The sequence below is a fragment of the Euprymna scolopes genome, chromosome 42 (genome assembly GCF_053919585.1).
Source record: "Euprymna scolopes isolate OS-2025 chromosome 42, ASM5391958v1, whole genome shotgun sequence".
Taxonomy (NCBI): Eukaryota; Metazoa; Mollusca; class Cephalopoda; order Sepiida; family Sepiolidae; genus Euprymna; species Euprymna scolopes.
The window spans coordinates 22,304,038-22,322,161 of record NC_136523.1 but is presented as its reverse complement, the minus strand read 5'-3'; the positions used below and the strand labels follow the sequence as shown (position 1 = coordinate 22,322,161).

The 18,124-nt window shown below is 35.9% G+C and overlaps 1 protein-coding gene across 1 annotated transcript in view; it reads left to right on the top strand.

Annotated features, from left to right (window-relative positions):
- Positions 1–18,124, top strand: part of LOC145266950 (dihydropteridine reductase-like) — a 52,913-nt gene that overhangs the window by 28,074 nt on the left and 6,715 nt on the right. The window contains exons 2-3 of the mRNA XM_080122767.1: positions 10,729–10,915; positions 14,628–14,768. Of these exons, the coding sequence (XP_079978893.1) occupies positions 10,729–10,915; positions 14,628–14,768 (328 nt within the window). The remainder of the gene's footprint in view (positions 1–10,728; positions 10,916–14,627; positions 14,769–18,124) is intronic.

Genomic DNA, 18,124 nt, shown 5'->3' with positions numbered 1-18,124 from the left:
ACTCTTGCTTCACAATTACATATGCATCTACCCTTAAAGGTGGTATCCATTGTCTCTTGATATTAAACGGAAGCATCAAAATATGTTTATCTTTATTTCATGAAAAATCAAAATGGCTGACTTTAAAATAGATGTTGAAATGAGTCTAAGAAAAAAAAAACAGTAAAAAAAAAAAAAAAAATCTACAAACTAAAAGTAAGAATTGAACCAACACTCAACCTCATCTTGAGAGTCCAGAATTTTCCTTTATGCAACTACACACCTGAATAAACAGAAAACGTTTGCTCTGAACATTGGATCTGTTGAACCCCCATTTCATTAAATGTAGCAATTTTTTCTTTATTTTTATTTTTATTTTATCTTTCAATTGTAAGTGCATACATGGGTAGTTTATAGTGAAGCAAGGATTGCTCAATCTCTATCTATATTTCTAACTTAGAATTGTTTGCGTTCAGTAAAGGTAAATCCAGCACATGACGAGCAGGAAAAAAATTGGTTTTATTTCAGTGATCATCTACTCATCGGTGTGAAGTCTGTACTCGATTACAACTCTGGTTTAAAACTGGTTGCATTTTATTTTGAGAGCTGTTACAATGATAACCGTTTTAGTCTACTGAGCAACATCTCTGCAAATCAAGACCAACATCTCGTAACCAAACACAATCCATTTTTATTTGATTACTTGCTGGACGCCCGGTGATACCCGGTTGTACAGTGCATTTAAACATGTGTTAATTTATTGCATATGTGTTATAGAATCAATCCTCTATTGAAAATTATTTTTTACGAGGAATAATTTGTCCGGTAGACTAATTGGCAAAAAAAAAAAATAAATAAAAAATGTCGTTCATCAAATTCTGTCTGTGTTTATTTATAATACCACATCAGTGGATATTTGGTTTTGATGATGAATGCCCTGGGAGAGTCACTTCTGATTAATATTTAGTTTTAAATTATGCAAACGAAGAAATGATTTGCAGCATTTGGGTGTGGGGGGGGGGTTTAAAAAATATAAGGGTCGAACCGGACCCTTGAGGCAAAGTTGTAAATTTAAGTGTGAAAAAAAAAAAAAAAAATGTGCAACGTTAACCATTGCCCCACCGTGACATGCTAAAGGAAACACGTTTGAATTTATTTAATTACTTGGATTTAGCGGGTGCCCGTTTTAATGAGTTAATGAGGTCAGGTTTGACTGCGGAATAGTATTCATTTACTGCTGAACGCTTCCCCCCCTCCAAGATGTTATAGGAAAAAGATTAACCCACATGCGGCGAGCGACAAATGTTGAATATTTATCTTCCCGAAATTGAGCAAATTGAATAGACAGGCGAGCTTTGTTGTTAACTGAGATATTACGATTTATATGATATAAAAAGTTGTGAACCAACCGACCGCTTCTCTGAAAGAAGCCTTTTGTAGACATACAGAAAAAGCGAACACACATACATATATACATTTTCGCTTTTATATATATATAGAAGATTAGCTGTGAATTGGATCTCTATTTGCTGAGAATTATCTCCCTTGGTAGGTGTCATGTAAAGTATTACCCTTTAAAAATTTTTTTATCTATAAAAAAAAACAACTAATTTTACGATCGGATTTTTTTTCGATACTTATTGGATGAATTTCTGTACAAAACATATCTGTAGAAAACCTAAGAACATTTCCAGACATATAAATTGCCTTTATGTGAAATTTGCAAAAGATAGGCTCAGCCGTTTCTCAACCCAGGAGGAAGGAACTCCCACACAGTAACTTATGTAATAGATGTAGTTTTCTTATACTTCCTAGATCGTAATCTATATATATATATAAAAGTGAATGTGTCTGTCTGTCTGTACATTTCCCTACGCAATAACTCTGTCAAATTTAAGTCTACAGACTCGAAATTTGATATACAGGGTAGTGAGATTTGGGGAAAATCTTTGTAATCGGGTTTTCGGACAGAAATTTGGCTGTTAAGGGGTAAAAGTTCAACAATTTAACCTTGAGAACTCTACCAAACTTCTCCACCAATTTTGGGTACAAACAATTGAAATTTTAGATATAGGTTCCTTGGACATGGATCTAACTTAATAACTTGATTTGAGCCCAAAACAAATGTTAAGTGGACATAATAGGGGTCAAAGTTAAAAAAAAAAAAAAAAAATTTGACCTCTGCGATCTCTACCAAATTACTCAGACAAATTTCAAATGTTTAGACCAGAAATTTACATAAAGGGTATTCAGAGATAGGGCAAGCTTTTTAATCGGTTTGGGTTGAAAATTTGAGCTATCAATATATAAATGTATGTTTACATGTCTGCCTAAAACTTTCGACAGAGGCAACGATTTTCACAAGATCAGTATCGTTTGAAGCTCAACCTTTCAGATGACAAATACCGAAAAATTGGCTAAAAACATTAATTTCTTCACTCTCAACTGGGCACTTTTCTACAGGGAGGGGGTCGCTTTTTTCGCGGATACTTTTGAAAGACATCCTCTCTTTTCGATTCCTTAAAACCTACGTCACTCCCGGTTTGACGGTGGTCATAACAGCAAAGACGTCACATTTTTTTTCCATTCTTTTCCTCCTTCACAGTACGGGTTCGACCTAGCCGTCTACCTTTTTTTTTTTTTTTTTTTTTTCTCAACATACATTTCCAAACACCCCGGGCAATGCCGGGCTGAAATGCTAGTATCTCAGATTTGCAAATGCACATGGTCTCTACATTTTGTTTTGAGTGTTTGTCTTTTTTCATATAAATAAAGCAAAACTAATCTAACACGACCACAAACTCCCAGCCTTCACCCGGGTAGTATCTGTTCTGTAATTGGTCCTTAGTCAATGTAGGGGAAACCCTTCATACTGAGACAATTACTATGCCTCCTTTTATTTATTTATTTATTTATTTATTTTTGAGGGAGCTGGTTTTCCCAAATTAAAAACCACGCCATTTCTGCAAGTCATTCTTTTGATTGACTACATTAAATTTGAACGCTTTAAGGGGTAAGACATCAGGTTTTCTTTCACTTTTTTTTTTCTGCTTTCATCTTAAAGGTTCGAACCTGCCTGCCTACTACCACTTTTTTTTTTTTTTTTTTTTTTTTTTTTTTTTTTTTTTTTTTTTTTTTTTTTTTTTAGTCAACATGTACTTCCAAACATCAAGGCACCTCCACTAGTCAAAAATAAAAACCATTTTTTTTTTTTATTTTGTCAATCAGCCATTGATGAGAACAGAAATACATGGGGAGGTATTCAAGAGCGAGTCAACACTCAGACGACACCTGGTACGAGTGAAGCCCTGCATGGAGAACATAACCAAAAACTGCATATACTCCATCCCATGCAGTTACAGAAAGGTTTACAAGGGTGAAACATGCCGCCCCCTTAAAGTAAGGGTGGAAGAACACCGAAAACCGGTAACTAAAGGGGAGACGGAAAAATCGGGTATAGCCAACCGTCTGGATGGAGAGGGGGGACCATCGCCCCCTATGGGATGAAGTAAAAATAATAAACAGAGAAACTCACTGGAAAGTGAGAAAACTTAAAGAAACAGCTCACATGTTCGGACAAAACAACCTACTGAGCAAACCAAGCATAGAGCTGAATGCAATTTAAACACCTGATAGAGAGAGAAAACCTTGAATAACAACATAGGTTTAACATTAACAAAAACCAACTAAGAATTGTCCTAGTGACATATGGCCGAGTGGTCCTAGATATTGTATCAAAGTTTAGTTACTCAAAGGTGAGTTCAATCCTGAATGAAGGCAGTGAAAAAGTAACATTCAACACAGAGAATCAGCAACTATGTCCCAGAGCCTAGCTGGAGTCCGAACAGTCCGTAATAATAATAAAGGGTTGGGTTCGAGACTCCTAATAAACGGTTCCCCAGTTTGATACAAAACACCTGATGAAGGCCGGAGGGCAAAACGGCCGAAACGTTGTGACGATAACAACCAAGATGAGGAAATCAGTCTGACAATCTCAATCAATGAAAACACCATCTCAAAAATACAGACAATTACTATGGGGAGATAACTCTGTTATTTAACCAAGTAATGTTTAAAGGGAGACAGCTTTGTAATGATTAGTGAACCTATGAGGAAGAAGCACGCGCAAAGTGATTTTTATATAATAGACTAGCAGGGCTACCCGGCGTTGCTCGGGACCGTATAAACAATGAAAAAACAAAAGCAGATATTGAACATATGTTTTATTCTTAGGGGAGAGGAATCTTTCATCTCAAGTTTTAGCGTTACAAACAAACATTTGTCTTTTATATATATAGATAATGACAGGTTTTTTGGGGGCCCCCTCAAAGATAACTGATGAGTTTACCAACTTCTAGTGGTCCGTTTGACGTGAAATTTCGATATTTGTCATCCGGGTGATGGGGCTTCGATATGATACCAAATTTGTCAAGTTTGGTTCCGTCTTTCAAAAGTTTTAGCGTTACAAACAAACATACATACATACACACAGACGTTTGGCCTTTATATATATAGAAGATTTTTACTTTGGTTAGTTTTTGGAGATAAAGGGACTCCATTCTAGGACTAAACACTTATATTAAAATGTTTTAAGAATAGACGTTTTTCCCTTTATGGCTGCTATTTGTATTTTGGGTACTTGTACAGTTTAATCAAGACAATAAAAAAAATGAAAATATCGAAAAAAGGTTATGTTACACATTCATAAAGTTTTTTTTTTTTTTTTTTTTTTTTTTTTACAGCGAAAAAACAATTTATGATACCAAGCAAAAGGTTCGATTTTTAGGAAGAAAAGCTAGTAATAAAGATTGGGAGTGTCGGCGCTTTAACCGGAGTTATCTGCCCATGGCGTTTAACAAATTTCATAATGGCTGATTTCAACGCGCTTTCACAAAAACGTGTTTTTCTGCTGTAAAAAAAAAAAAAACAAAAAAAACTACTCTATCAAATTAAATGAAATTTTTTTCGGAGATCTTCAGTCCAAAATGGATACGTACAATATAACCTTTTTTTTTTTTTTTTTTTTTTTTCGATATTTTCATTTTTGAATGTCTTAATTAAACTGTACAAGTACCGTACTTTGTACCAGCTTAGTCTTCCAGGGATTGTTTCCAAGTATTTAAGATTTCTTTTCATTAGGCCAGTTGCTCCTATCACAATTGGTGTAATGTTGATTTCTTTTCTTTAAGGAACCATGTCGTTTTGAAATCATTCTTTAAGTCCTAATATTTTATATTTTCGTTTTTAACTCTATTAAGGCCAAAATGATTTGGAACAGTGACGTCGATACTGAGTGCAGTTCTTTCGGGCTTGTTCTCTACAGGGTGACCCCAAAAAACAAAAGCTAAATGGAGGCAATCTAGAACATATGCTGTAGAACGGAGAAAAAAAGTCCAAAGACCCTAGTGTTTCGATGTGATGTTTTGAATATAATAAACTGGTTATGACCAAAGTTTCATTTCATTCGGACAAAACACTAAGAAACGGGGCCTAATTAGAGTTGGGGGTCGGGGTTTTTTTGGTTACCACGTCTGGCTTGGGTTGATAGGAGTTATTATGAGTTTTAAGATGTGTGTTACATGATAAGGGCTGTCCCCTTTTCATGTAAGTATAAAAATAGAGATTTAGTTAAAATGAAATAGAATAGACGAAATTCGAACCACGTAATTTAGGTTTAGAAATAGATTACGAGAGAGAATTAGAAAATGGAATGTAAAAACAAACCATTGTTTAGCTTAGAGATAAAATAGTTTTAAGAAAAGGAATGCAACTATAGGATAATTTAATAAACATGTTTTTAACATATTGGAAATATAGGTTACTGGAAATATAGGTTAAAATTCCTTTTGTAAACAAAGGAAAAAGTTTTGGACATGAAAGAAGACACATGTTTTAATATGGGTATGATGTCATGGAAAATGGGAAGTTCTCGATATAGTTAGAAACTTTAGAGTTGAGAGTCTGAGGACGACAGACGACAGTCTGGAGTCAAGAGATGGACAGTCGAACGTCTGGAAGCAAGACGGTCACCTTTGAAACATAGAATGTAAAACTTTGAATTCCTGGCTAAGAAAACCACCGACTGGTCCATGGAAATAAACGCGTCATGTGTTTTTATAAACGTCGTCTTTGTGTTGTAATTCTACCAAAAGGTAAAGTGAAATTGTCATTATATGTCTTATATATCATGTTTTAAAATGTCTTCACATACACAATGTCTCTACATCTCATATCTACAATGTGAACACTAAGACTGTCTCAACACTGTCTCCTCACTCAAAGAGCTTCTACACTTCTAAGTATGAACATTTTATATATATATGAATCTCTTCATAGCACGAACACAGAACGCAACATCTCTCTTAATAAGACTCTCTAAGACTCACTTTTAATAAGACTTAACAATAACAACAACAATAATAATAATAATAATAATGAAACCTATATAACATGTGTGTTTGAAATAACCACGTAAAAATTATATGGGGATGAACGAGAATGCGAAAGAAATGCATTCAACAACTTGCGAGTGAGATTATAATAGTTGAGTTGCTGGATGTGTAATGATATAAATCTCTCATTAGGAGCTGTGTGTTTTTTTTCTAAAAATGTCAGGGTAAACGCCGACCTCCTAAATTCAAGGGCGATTACTCTTTTGTTAGTACAAGGGAAGTAACTCTTTTTTTTTTTTTTTTTTTTTTTTTTTTTTTTTTTTTTTTTTTTTTTTTTTTTTTAGATCCTAACAGGTTCATCCTTTTTTGAGAATCACAGAGACTTCACTATATCAGCCTAAACAATGATGCTACTATTTGGAATCTTGTCTACAAGGACACTATGTAGGGAGTTGAGCAGCGAGATGTCTGTTCACATTACATTTATGGAAAATGACTTTTACAATCTTTTTATTTTGAGACCTTATGACGATGCTAGTTTTTGTCTACTGAACAACAAGCCAGTAAATAAAGATGAACATATCTTATAACCAAAAGCAATCCATTAGCTAAAGGTCATTTGTTTCAGAAGTACAGAAACTGAACAGTCTTTTCTTTTCTTTTGCAAATATGGAATTATGTTCATATTAGCTCCCCCCCTCCTACAAAGTCCTTCAAAGAAACTCAAATTGTGAATATTTACTGAATATTAAAATTTCACAAAAAATCAGGATTTCTTGAATGTTTCTCCTTTTTAATCCTTTTACATAAAGCTAAATTAAACTAACGACACTATGCTAAGATTCATAATTTTTTTTTTTTTTTTTTTTTTTTTTTACATGGAAGTCGCCACTTATCAAAGCCTGTATTAAGGGTTATTGCGTATACAGTAATAAATGGGATAATATCGTAGTAATCATTAGTATTGGAGATCTGATGAAGTGTCTTACTTAAGGGGGCGGTTTATCAAGAATTTGTTTATGTTGGACTTGAAGGCATCCAAGTTGTAGTCAGGTGGGAAACAGGCAAACGGAAAAAGTTCCACAGGCATGCACTTCTAAGAAAGAAGCTTTGTTCATGGAATCTACGTTTTGATTTAGGCACAAATAAAGAGTGGGGAAAATTACTGACAGTGGTTTCAGCTAGACGGGTGTTTTTCGCGAAAGATTGGCAATGATGATTTTATTTGGATTCCTTAGACTGTTGTCAACTTTAATCTCATTTTCGCAATATTTCTGTCGCTGTAACCTCTGACCTTAATGTGTATCTTGTTGAACCCTGCAAGGATCCATGGTGCAGTGATTAGAGCACTTGGAAAAATTCGGTTGTAAAAGTGTATATCTTCTAAAGGTTGAAGGTTCAATTCTCAGTGTGGGCAACTAAAAATACAATTGCGAATTACTTAGTCATGACTGGATAGAAGTCCAGAATGGAACGAGAGCATCCTACTCCCGTGAATTAAATAAAGGGTTCTGTTTCAAAATTCTGTGCAGATTCTTGAGTTTGACAGAAAGATTGACAGCTTAAATACTATTTTTGACTTCGAACATATGGCATAACCTGTTAGCTTTTAAACAGCAGGGCTCTACATTCAAACTCTTTTCAATTACGTTTTTGAATTTTTGAGATAAGGATTGGTTATTCAAATTATTTGGATTCTTCTGACTACTGTTCTCATCTTGAGTTTTTTTTCACAATGTTTTCGTCCCTTTTAACCACGGCTGGGGAAAGTTGTATGTCTAGCTGCACTGATGAGTTGTGATACAACGAAACAGTACTGTATGTGGATGACAATTAAAGCCCCTCCCCCTCTTTGGGTTGAGCACTTTGTAAATATATTTTCACCCAATGCTTATTTAAGCTATTAAGTGAAGCCCACTATTAATTTGTTTGTAAGCAAACTGATGGTTAGAGCACTGTTGCGATGGGCGGGTGTGGATTTAATACACACTCGAGAAATATTTACAATGCTTCGGGGTCTGATGGTGAGAGCTGCCAACTGTCAATGCGATGGTTGTAGGTTCGAATCTTTATAGAAAACTAACGACCCTGTACACCAAGATTCATAACGATTTTGTTTGGATTCCTCCAACTACTAGTCTCATCTTCAGTCTCATTTTCGCAATGCTTCAGTCTTCACTGAATCAAGGCTACTATTTGGGATCATGTCTACAAGGACACTATGTAGGGAGTTGAGTAGCAAGATGTCTGTTCACATTATATTTCTGCAAAATGAGTTTTACAATGTCAGATTTGATGGCCTTGTCTTTTATTTTATCTATCAATACAATACACTATCAATAATGTCCCCCCCCCGACTCTTTATCTGTCCCTAAACCTAAACATAGATTCCATTAACAAAGCTTCTTTCTTAGAACTGCACGCCTGTGGAATCGTCTTCCGTTTTCCTGCTTTCCAGCTGACTACAATATGGTTGTCTTCAAGTCCAGCGTAAACAAGTTCTTGATGAGCCGTTCCACTTAAGTTAACAAATTTACCGAATTTCCATTACTAACAATTACTATATTGTCCAATTGTCTACTGTACACTTTAACCCCCCTCCCCCATTCTCAAGTGGCCTCTTGGCCTTGATAAGCGGTGATGCCTATGTAAAAAAAAAAAATCTGCCCACCTGTATATCTTTGCCATAGAACACTCAAACTTTTTTGTTTGATGTTATCGGACTACTGTTCTCATCTTTTAATCTCATTTTCCTGTAACTTCTGACTTTCTTCAGGTGTATCTTATCAAACTTGGAAATTGATTTTTCCCAAGTACTCAACGACTGCACTACAGGTCCGTCGGGTTTGTGGTATAGTGATTAAAGGTCCTTGTGGTTTCTGGTATAATGATTAAAGTACTTTGAAAAAAAAAAAATCAGTTTTAAAAGCAACCTTCTCTTGAAGGTTCAAGTCTCGGTGGTGCATCTTTTCGAATTTGGAGGAGCTTGTAGTTTAATGGTGACGTGTAGAAAGAAATCTTACTCCTCGACTTGCTACGAGATGATAAAAGATAAGTGGTTATGCGACTGATTTTATTGCGACTTGTAAGATTTTATTTTTTTGATTTCTCGTCTGAAGATGATCCTTGTAATGACATTTATTACTGACATTTTTATTCCCTTCCATAACAGTTGGATTTATTTTTTTTTTTTATTATAGGGGATCACCTTTATAAAGCACACTATCTAATCACAAAAAAATTAAATAAATTTTTTATTTTTAACTTATGTAGTTATCAATTTGTAATTTATATAATAACTGTCAGGGAAACCCGATGTTACTCGGGATTGAATAATCAACGAATGTTCACACTCCCATATTTTTATCGTCATCAAAATCTGAAATCACCCATTTTTTCAATCAAATCGATTGATTGCTTGCTCTAATTGGGGACCCATCTCGATGCCCCGGGTGGAAGCTTCACATGCTTCTATACAGTGACTTGGTTCACAATACGTTGTAGTCTACATTGCACTGTAGAGAATCTAGATTTGGATTATTCAGACTACTATTCTCCTCTTACGTGTTATTTTCACATTCCAGTTGATGTGTTCTATTGAACTTTGAAATCCGCATGGAATTTTGAATGGAACCCTTTATTTAATTGGCACGATAATGCGAGGACCCATGGCATAGTGTAAAAAGTAATTGGTAATATTCATTTAAGTTACAGTCGTTCTAGAGGTTGAGAGTTCAATCCTTAGTACGGATGTCATTCAAAATCCAATCGTGAATTACTTAGTGTATTTATTTGCTTCCCCGCCAAAGCAAATTAGGCACAAGGCCGTTCTTAATGTGGCGTAAAAACCAGCTCCCCTAAAAGTAGGCAAAAAGAGGGCACTCTGGTTACCAAACATAATAATTATCCCAGTCTAGAGGGTTTCCCCTCCATTGACTGGTACAAATAATCTTGAGTGCAGCATCTGCAGAACAGATACTACACTTTGAATTACTTAGTACTTCTACCCAGTCATGGCTGATGGAACGAGAGCATGCTACCCCCTCTCCCTTCCCCCGGATTAAACAAAGGTTTCCATTTGAAATTCCGTGCAGATTCCAGAGATTGATAAGGTACATCTGAAAAAGGTTGGAGATTACATGGACTGAAACCTTGAAAATGCCACTCAAGATGAGAACAGTAGTCTGAAGAACCCAAATAATACAAATAACCAATCCTCATCTCAAAAATTCAGAAATTAGATTTATTTGTTGGAAAGATTATAAAATTTCTCTTTGCTCCATTATTTTCTACTGAACAAATATTGCAGGGGGAAAAAAAAATACTAATTTTTCTTTTTTACTTTTCCTTGTTTCAGTGGGTCGGTTCAATCGACCGCATAAGCAATGATGATGCCCATTTGAACATGATCGTGAGTGGTTCAACACTTCAGGAGCAGGATGAAGAAATTTCCAAGAAGTTGGCGGACAGCCTTCAAGGGGAAAAGCTTGATGCTATTTTCTGTGTGGCTGGAGGCTGGGCAGGTGGCAATGCCAAGTCAAAAGGTAAGTTTACTGACAGCGTTCGTCCATTCCCAAACTCCACCCCATTTTTATTTTATCCTACTGAAGTACCACTCCCAATTAGAGATGGCGATATTCATTTTCAGCTCTAGACTGATTCTATTTGGTTTCTTTGTGCATCATTGTTGCTCCATTCCCAATCTTTTAAAATTCGATCATAAATAAAATTGATTTTAAACCGTTACTGCTGTTTTTAAATGGAGATGTTTATAGAGTAAATGTGGTATTTTGGAGATTTCTGAACTGAAAACAATGAACAAATAGTGAAAGACCGAAAGTGTTTGCATTTCTGAATTCTTGAGATGAAGATTATTGCTTATTCAAAATTTCTGGATTCTTCGGACTACTGTTCTCATTTTGAGTGTCATTTTCACAACGTTTTGGTTGATGTAACCTCCGACCTTCTTGATTGTCCTGGATATGACCTTAAACTATATCCGATGGTGAGGCCCCAGCTTGCAGGCTTTGGGGAGCGTGGAGCAACCCCTTAATTGCTATTGCTCCCAGGTCCACTCTGACTCGGAATGGTAGTACCTGTTAGGGTCCCAACTATGGGTTAAATAGAAACCGACTTGAAAAAAAAACCCCAAATATATTCTATTAAAAAATTTTTTCTTCAAAATCACTGGATTCGGCATTAAATAACCTGGAAAAGGTTGACATGCCATAAAACAAAAACAACCCAACCAAATCTTAGAACGAAGGGTCTGTTACATAAGAATGTGGGAAGTTGATACCATAATAATTAAATTTAGCTTTGGTGCTTATTTTGAATTAAAATTATTTTCAAAACAAAAATACAGAAAAATCTTTAACAGGGCTCTACATTGCGAGTGAAACTTGTACTAAATAACTGGATTCGGCATTAAATGACCTGAAAAGGGTTGATATGCCGTAAAACAATCAACCGACCTTCTTCAGGTACATCTTGTTGAGCTCAGGAATGTTTCTGTCGAACTTGAGAATCAGGATAGAATTTTGAACGGAATAATGGTATGCTACTCCTGTGATGTAACTAAAAGGTTCCGTCCAGTTTCTTGAGTTTGATAAGATACACTTGAATGCCGTCGGAGGCTACATTGACCGAAACATGAAAATGACACTCAAGATGAGAATAGTAATCCAATTAATACGTATAACCAATCCTCATTTTAAAAAAATTCATCGTTTTTGATGGCGCTATGCCGGAAATTAAGTTGTTAATTTAAAATTCACCGTTTCTAACAATTAAAAAAAAAAACAAAACAAACAAACAAACAGAAACACCCTATATAATTTTTTTTTTTTCTTATAGTTTAAAGTTATTTCATTTTTTTTTATGTTGAAGTTGTAAGGATTTAAAGAAATTAACTAGCATGGACACCCGGAATTGCCTGGGTGAACATAAAGTTCCATTTTAACACAGGTGCTATACTAAGGATATCTAGCACTTTCATTGTTACCACCACCAAAGAACGGAATCAACCAAAAAAAAGAACCTCCCCACCAGATCTTTCGACACAAGGGATAAGAAGAGAAGCACTTTCTGTTGATCGTGCACTGAAACCCCACCTAAAAGAAAAAATAAATCAAAACAAATATTCTTTCAATCAAAAATAGTAAGTGCCCGTGCAACCGAGGTGTGTGGGGTAGAAATGAGCCACGGCAGCTGGGTTCAAACCTAAAACGCGAAAGAGGAACTGAAAGGAAAAAAAGTTACTTGCTAACGCACTAGCTGTTATGGCCATGACTGCTTATGACATCATGATGCTGCAAAATAACGTTTTTTTAAAACACGGTTTTAGTTTGATAAATGTGCATGACTTGCGAAAATTGCGACGTAAAAATTGATCTTCGATTCCAAAAATGGTCCAGTTCACCACCACAGAATTAATCTTTTTTTTTTTTTCTTATTTTCACGTATTATTCGCCCAAGGCTTTTTTTTTTTTTTCTCCACATACTACCGGTGGATATGGTTGACAAGTTTTTAGTAGACGTACAAACATGCACACTAACACACAGATAACTTTCCTTTATATATTACTACGGGAAGTATCCAGTGCTGCTCTATTGGAGAGAGGTGTATACTAAGGCTATTGAGCAACCAACACCCTAAAAAACAAATACCCGTGCGAGCACAAAAAAAAAAAAGCTGCAGTAGCCAGGTGCGAACCTGTATTGGAAAAGAGGGTGAAAAAAAAAAAAAAAAAAGCAAATGTATTAGCCGTCTCGCTCACAGTGCACTTATGACATCACAAGCCTTCGAAATAAGGTGTTTTAAACGTATGTTGAGATCGCTGGCCATGAATGACTTCCAAGTGACCCCTCCTGGCAAAAAAAACCGGCCCAGTTGACCAGCATAGAATTAATGTTTTTGGCTAATTTTTGAATATTTGTCATCCTAGAGATCGATCTTTCTAACAATACCGATTTTGTTCGTTGCGTGTGTCAAACGAAAGTTTTTGGGAGCGCTACAAACACACACATACAAACTAACACACATTTTCCCCTTTATATATTAGACTAGCCTGGGTGCCCAGCATTGCCCGGGTGTTTGGAGGTGTGTTCAGCAAAAAAAAGTGGTAGTAGGCATGTAGGCTTGAACTCATACCACGAAGGAAGAAGAAAACATGGAAAAAAAAGTAACATCTTTGTTGTTGCGTCCATTGCCAAACCGGAAGTGGCAAAGGTTTAAATTAAAGCTAGCCAATCGAAAAGATGGGATGACTTTTGAAAAAATCGGTGAAAAAAAAAAGAAAAAAAAAGTGACCCCCTCCTTGTAGAAAAGTGCCCAGTTGAGGGTGAAGGAATTAATTTTTTTAGCCAATTTTTTTATATTTGTCGTCCGAAGGGTCGAGCTCCAAAACGATACAGATGAGATTTATATTGTAGACTGGCAGGGATGCCCAGCATTGCCCAGGCATTTGTATAAAAAAAAAAAGTGGTAGTAGGCAGGCAGGCTTGAACCTGCGACATGAAGGCGGAAAAGAAAGTGAAAGAAAACGTGACATCTTACCGCTACGCTATGAAACCATCGGAAGTGAATAACATTTAAATTTAGTGATGACAATCAAAAAGTTGACTCGCTAAGTGAATGCGTTCACGCAGGTATAGAAATGAATGTTGGCTAAAAGCCAATTCAGCTTTCCAGCACTTCATTTATTTGTTTCCCCACGATGTTGAGGAAACCAAGCTCCCCCCCGAAGAGGGGGGGAACTCTCAAATGAATAGCAATTGTCTGATATGAAGGGTTTTCCCCACATTGATCAAAGCTTTCAAGACTTCCTGGCATGAAAGGCTGCTGACGGCTTTGCTTTGATTAGTTTTGCTTTATTTATACGAAAAAAGACGAACGAACATGCGAAAGGACGGAATAGCGTGAATTTTATAAAAGTCGATCAAAATAAATGTAAAGACAGCATCCATTCGCAAATCGTAGAAATTATAATCTAGGGAGTATATAAAAAGTTCTCCAAAAAAAGCTTTTCTTGCCTTATATATATATATATATATATATATATATATATATATATATATATATATGTCAATACCAGATTTTATTGTAAAATCTATTGCTTTGGTATTGTGTTTTTTTTTTTTTTTTTTTTTTTTTTTTTGTCAGCCAATCATTTGTTTCTATTTGCATAGGAACAAACTCCAAAGATCTATTAATAGTATGGATTTTTTATTTATTTATTTTTTTATTGCTTTCAGAATTCCTCAAGAGCGCTGATGATATGTGGAAACAGAGTGTTTGGTCTTCTGTGATCGCCTCTAACCTGGCTACCAAACACTTGAAGGAAGGCGGAGTCCTAACTCTGCCAGGAGCAGCTCCGGCAACCGATGGAACTCCAGGTGAGCTCAGGCTGTTGAAATCAGAAATTTATCTTTTACCGTTTGTTCATCTTCCAACTTTAAGATTATTTTGGCTTTTCAGGTTTTAAGGCATGTCAGTGCGGGGTCATTTGATAATTGAAGCTTTAAAAAAAAATGTTTGTATTTACTTTTCAAATTTTAATCTTTTTAACTTGAATATCTCCACTATAGATGAGCATACATACGAGCTGCCTTCAAAAAGTTTCCAGGCTTTTTTCGTATGGGAACTTTTATTGATAGTACGCACATGAAACACTAGTCCCCTTCAGAGTAATCTCCTCTGGCTGCAACGCACTTGTTGTACCGTTCAACAACTTCTGGAAGGCCCCATGGATGTCCTTTTGCGTAAGCATGTCGGTGACCCTCGTCACAGCCTCTTTCATCTCCGTCATTGTCTCAAAACCCAGCTTCTAGGGTTTTTCTTGAGTTTAGGGAATAACAAAAAGTAACAGAGAGCAAGTCTGGACCATAGGAAGGGTGAGGAACTGTCTTGATGCCCATCTTAGTAAAATTGTCTATGACAATTATGGAGTTGTTGACTTTTTTTTTTTTTTTTTTTTTTAACATGGTGGTCACCACTTATCAAGGCCCAGAAGCCACTGCATCCTTGGAACAAACTTTGTGCAAATCTTCTGCATCTTCAGTTCCTCGTGAATAATTTTGTGTACAGTTCCCACACTGACATCAAATTCTGCACTTATTGTCTTTATAGACGCACAACGGCTCTTATTCATGAAATTCTTTATTTGGCCAATCAACTCTGGTGGTCTGACTTCCTTACTCCTCCCACACCTCATCATCCTTCAAACTCCTTGCCTTCCTTGAATCTCTTATGCCACTCAAAAACTGATGCTCGGTTCATGCAAGATGGTCCAAAAGCAGTCCGAAGCATTCCATACGTTTCTATGGCATTTTTTTTTCCAAGTTTATAACAGAATTTTATTGCATTATCGAAATTCATCAGCTGTAACAATCAGGCTTTAGTAGGGTGTATTCCGATTCCTGCTGTTGCTATTCATTTAAACCTAAAATCATAAAAATTAGTCATCTCATAAGATGGTATAGCAATAACCTACTGAATTTTCTAGAACGTTTTATTTTTTTCTAGCTGTTGCTCTAGTCACAAGTAATAAAAAGAAAAAAAAACCCTCACATAAAATGTAATGGATTGTAATGTAATGTAATGGATGGCTCTCGCCTAGGAGAAGCTCAATGTTTTGACAAGCTTCTGGGCTTGACCTTTACTCCTGATATGAAATGGAACACGTACATCAAATCTGTTGCCAGGGTCGCTGGGAAGATGGTGGGTTCCTTCTACAGCTTCAGAAGATATCTCACTAGTGATGCAATTCTCTATCTATATAAAAGCCAAGTACGTCCAAGGATGGAATACTGCTGCCATATCTGGACAGGAGCTGCTAAAAATAGCCTATCCTGCCTTGACAGAGTACAAAATAGACTTTGTGGCTTCGTGGGGGATGCCCTTTTCTCTTCCCTGCAACCTCTTTCCCACAGAAGAGACATTGCGAGCCTGTCTTTATTTTATTGTTATTTCCATGGCAGGTGCTCGTCTGAGCTCCAATCTCTGGTACCCCTTGCCAATCTTTTACGAAAAACACCCGTCTAGCTGAATCCACTGTCAAAAATTTTCCGCACTCTTTATCTGTGCCTAAATCAAAACGTAGATTCCATGAACACAGCTTCTTTCTTAGAACAGCATGCCAGTGGAACTCTGTTCCGTCTGCCTGTTTCCCACCTGACTACAACTTGGATGTCTTCAACTCTAACGTAAACAAATTCCTGATGAACCGCCCCCTTAAGTAGACACTTTATGAAATCTTAACACTAACGTACAATGTACTGTACATACAATAACCCTTATCCCTGAGTGGCTTCCGGGCCTTGATAAGTGGTGATCTTTGTAAAAAAAAAAAAAAAAAAAAAAAAAAAAAAAAGGCTATACCTTTTTGTAACTTTTATGTTTGTAGTATTTCCTTGGAGGCTTTAAAACTCTATTCACCAGATAAGTTGTCATTTATTTCAAACTAGCAAATTTCTTCGACTGTTACTCTGGAGTTATTCTAAATGTCTATAGACATAGAATTAATACCGTTCTAACAAAGGGGAATAACTCTCGCACATTTATAGTGTTGAAATAAATAGTTGAAGAGTATTTAGTTCTCTCCCACTAAAAAAACTCTGACACCAAGGTCGGAAAGTAGGATTGAGAAATCGGCAATCCCCAAGGAGGGGCACTCTGACCTGCAAAAGAGTGCTTGAGCGCCTTGAAGTCGGCCATTATGGAATTTGTTGAACACACCACGGGGAGATAACTCCATGTAAAGCGCCGACACTCCCTCCCCATCTTTATTACTAGCTTTTCTTCCTAAAAATCGAACCTTTTGCTCGGTATCATAACAAATTGTTTTTTTCGCTGTAAAAAACAAAACAAAAAAAAACTACTTGATGAAATTAAGTGAGTTTTTTTTTTTTTTTGTTGAGAACTTCGTTTCATAATGGATACGTGCAATATAACCTTTTTTCAATATTTTCATTTTTTAATGTTTTGATTAAACTGTACAAGTACCGATTTTAGGAGCCCGAAGATAAACATCCTTGTTGAAGAGATGCAAACAAAATTACTGAAAGTTGATAAAGGGAGGTAATTCTGTATTAAGAAATTCAAGGAAACCACAAATTTTAATTATAAAAATCTGTAGAAATCGGTTTAAAGGAGTCTTACTCCGAAATATATTTCTTTAAAAATAAACACCTGTTTATTTATAAAAAAATTTTGCATTGCAGTTTTGACTTCAAATGTATTTATACATGTTTTATTCTTCAAATTTCACTCAGCGCTTCTAACGGATATAAACAAAAAAAAAAACTACCCAGATTTTCAAAATGCGCGACCACGCGTCACCTATCCGGCTTCATAAAAGCCCTCGCAGTTAACATCACGTGGACTCTTCATCGAACTATCTTCCACTACATTATGTCAAGGAAGAAGAGGAAAAAAAAGATTGACAAAGGAGTCTTACTCCGAAATATATTTCTTTAAAAATAAACACCCGTTTATTTATAAAAAAATTTTGCGTTGCAGTTTTGGCTTCAAATGTATTTATACACATTTTATTCTTCAAATTTCACTCAGCGCTTCTAACAGATATATCACATAGGATTAGTGAATCTTTTCACAAAGGTTTCCTTTACAGGGCAATTGCTCTTGACATATCTAAGGTCTTCGATAAGGTATAGCATAAGGGCCTACTTTACAAGATTTCCAGCTACGGTATTAATGGAAATGTTTTCATTTCTCTCTGATAGGTTCATAA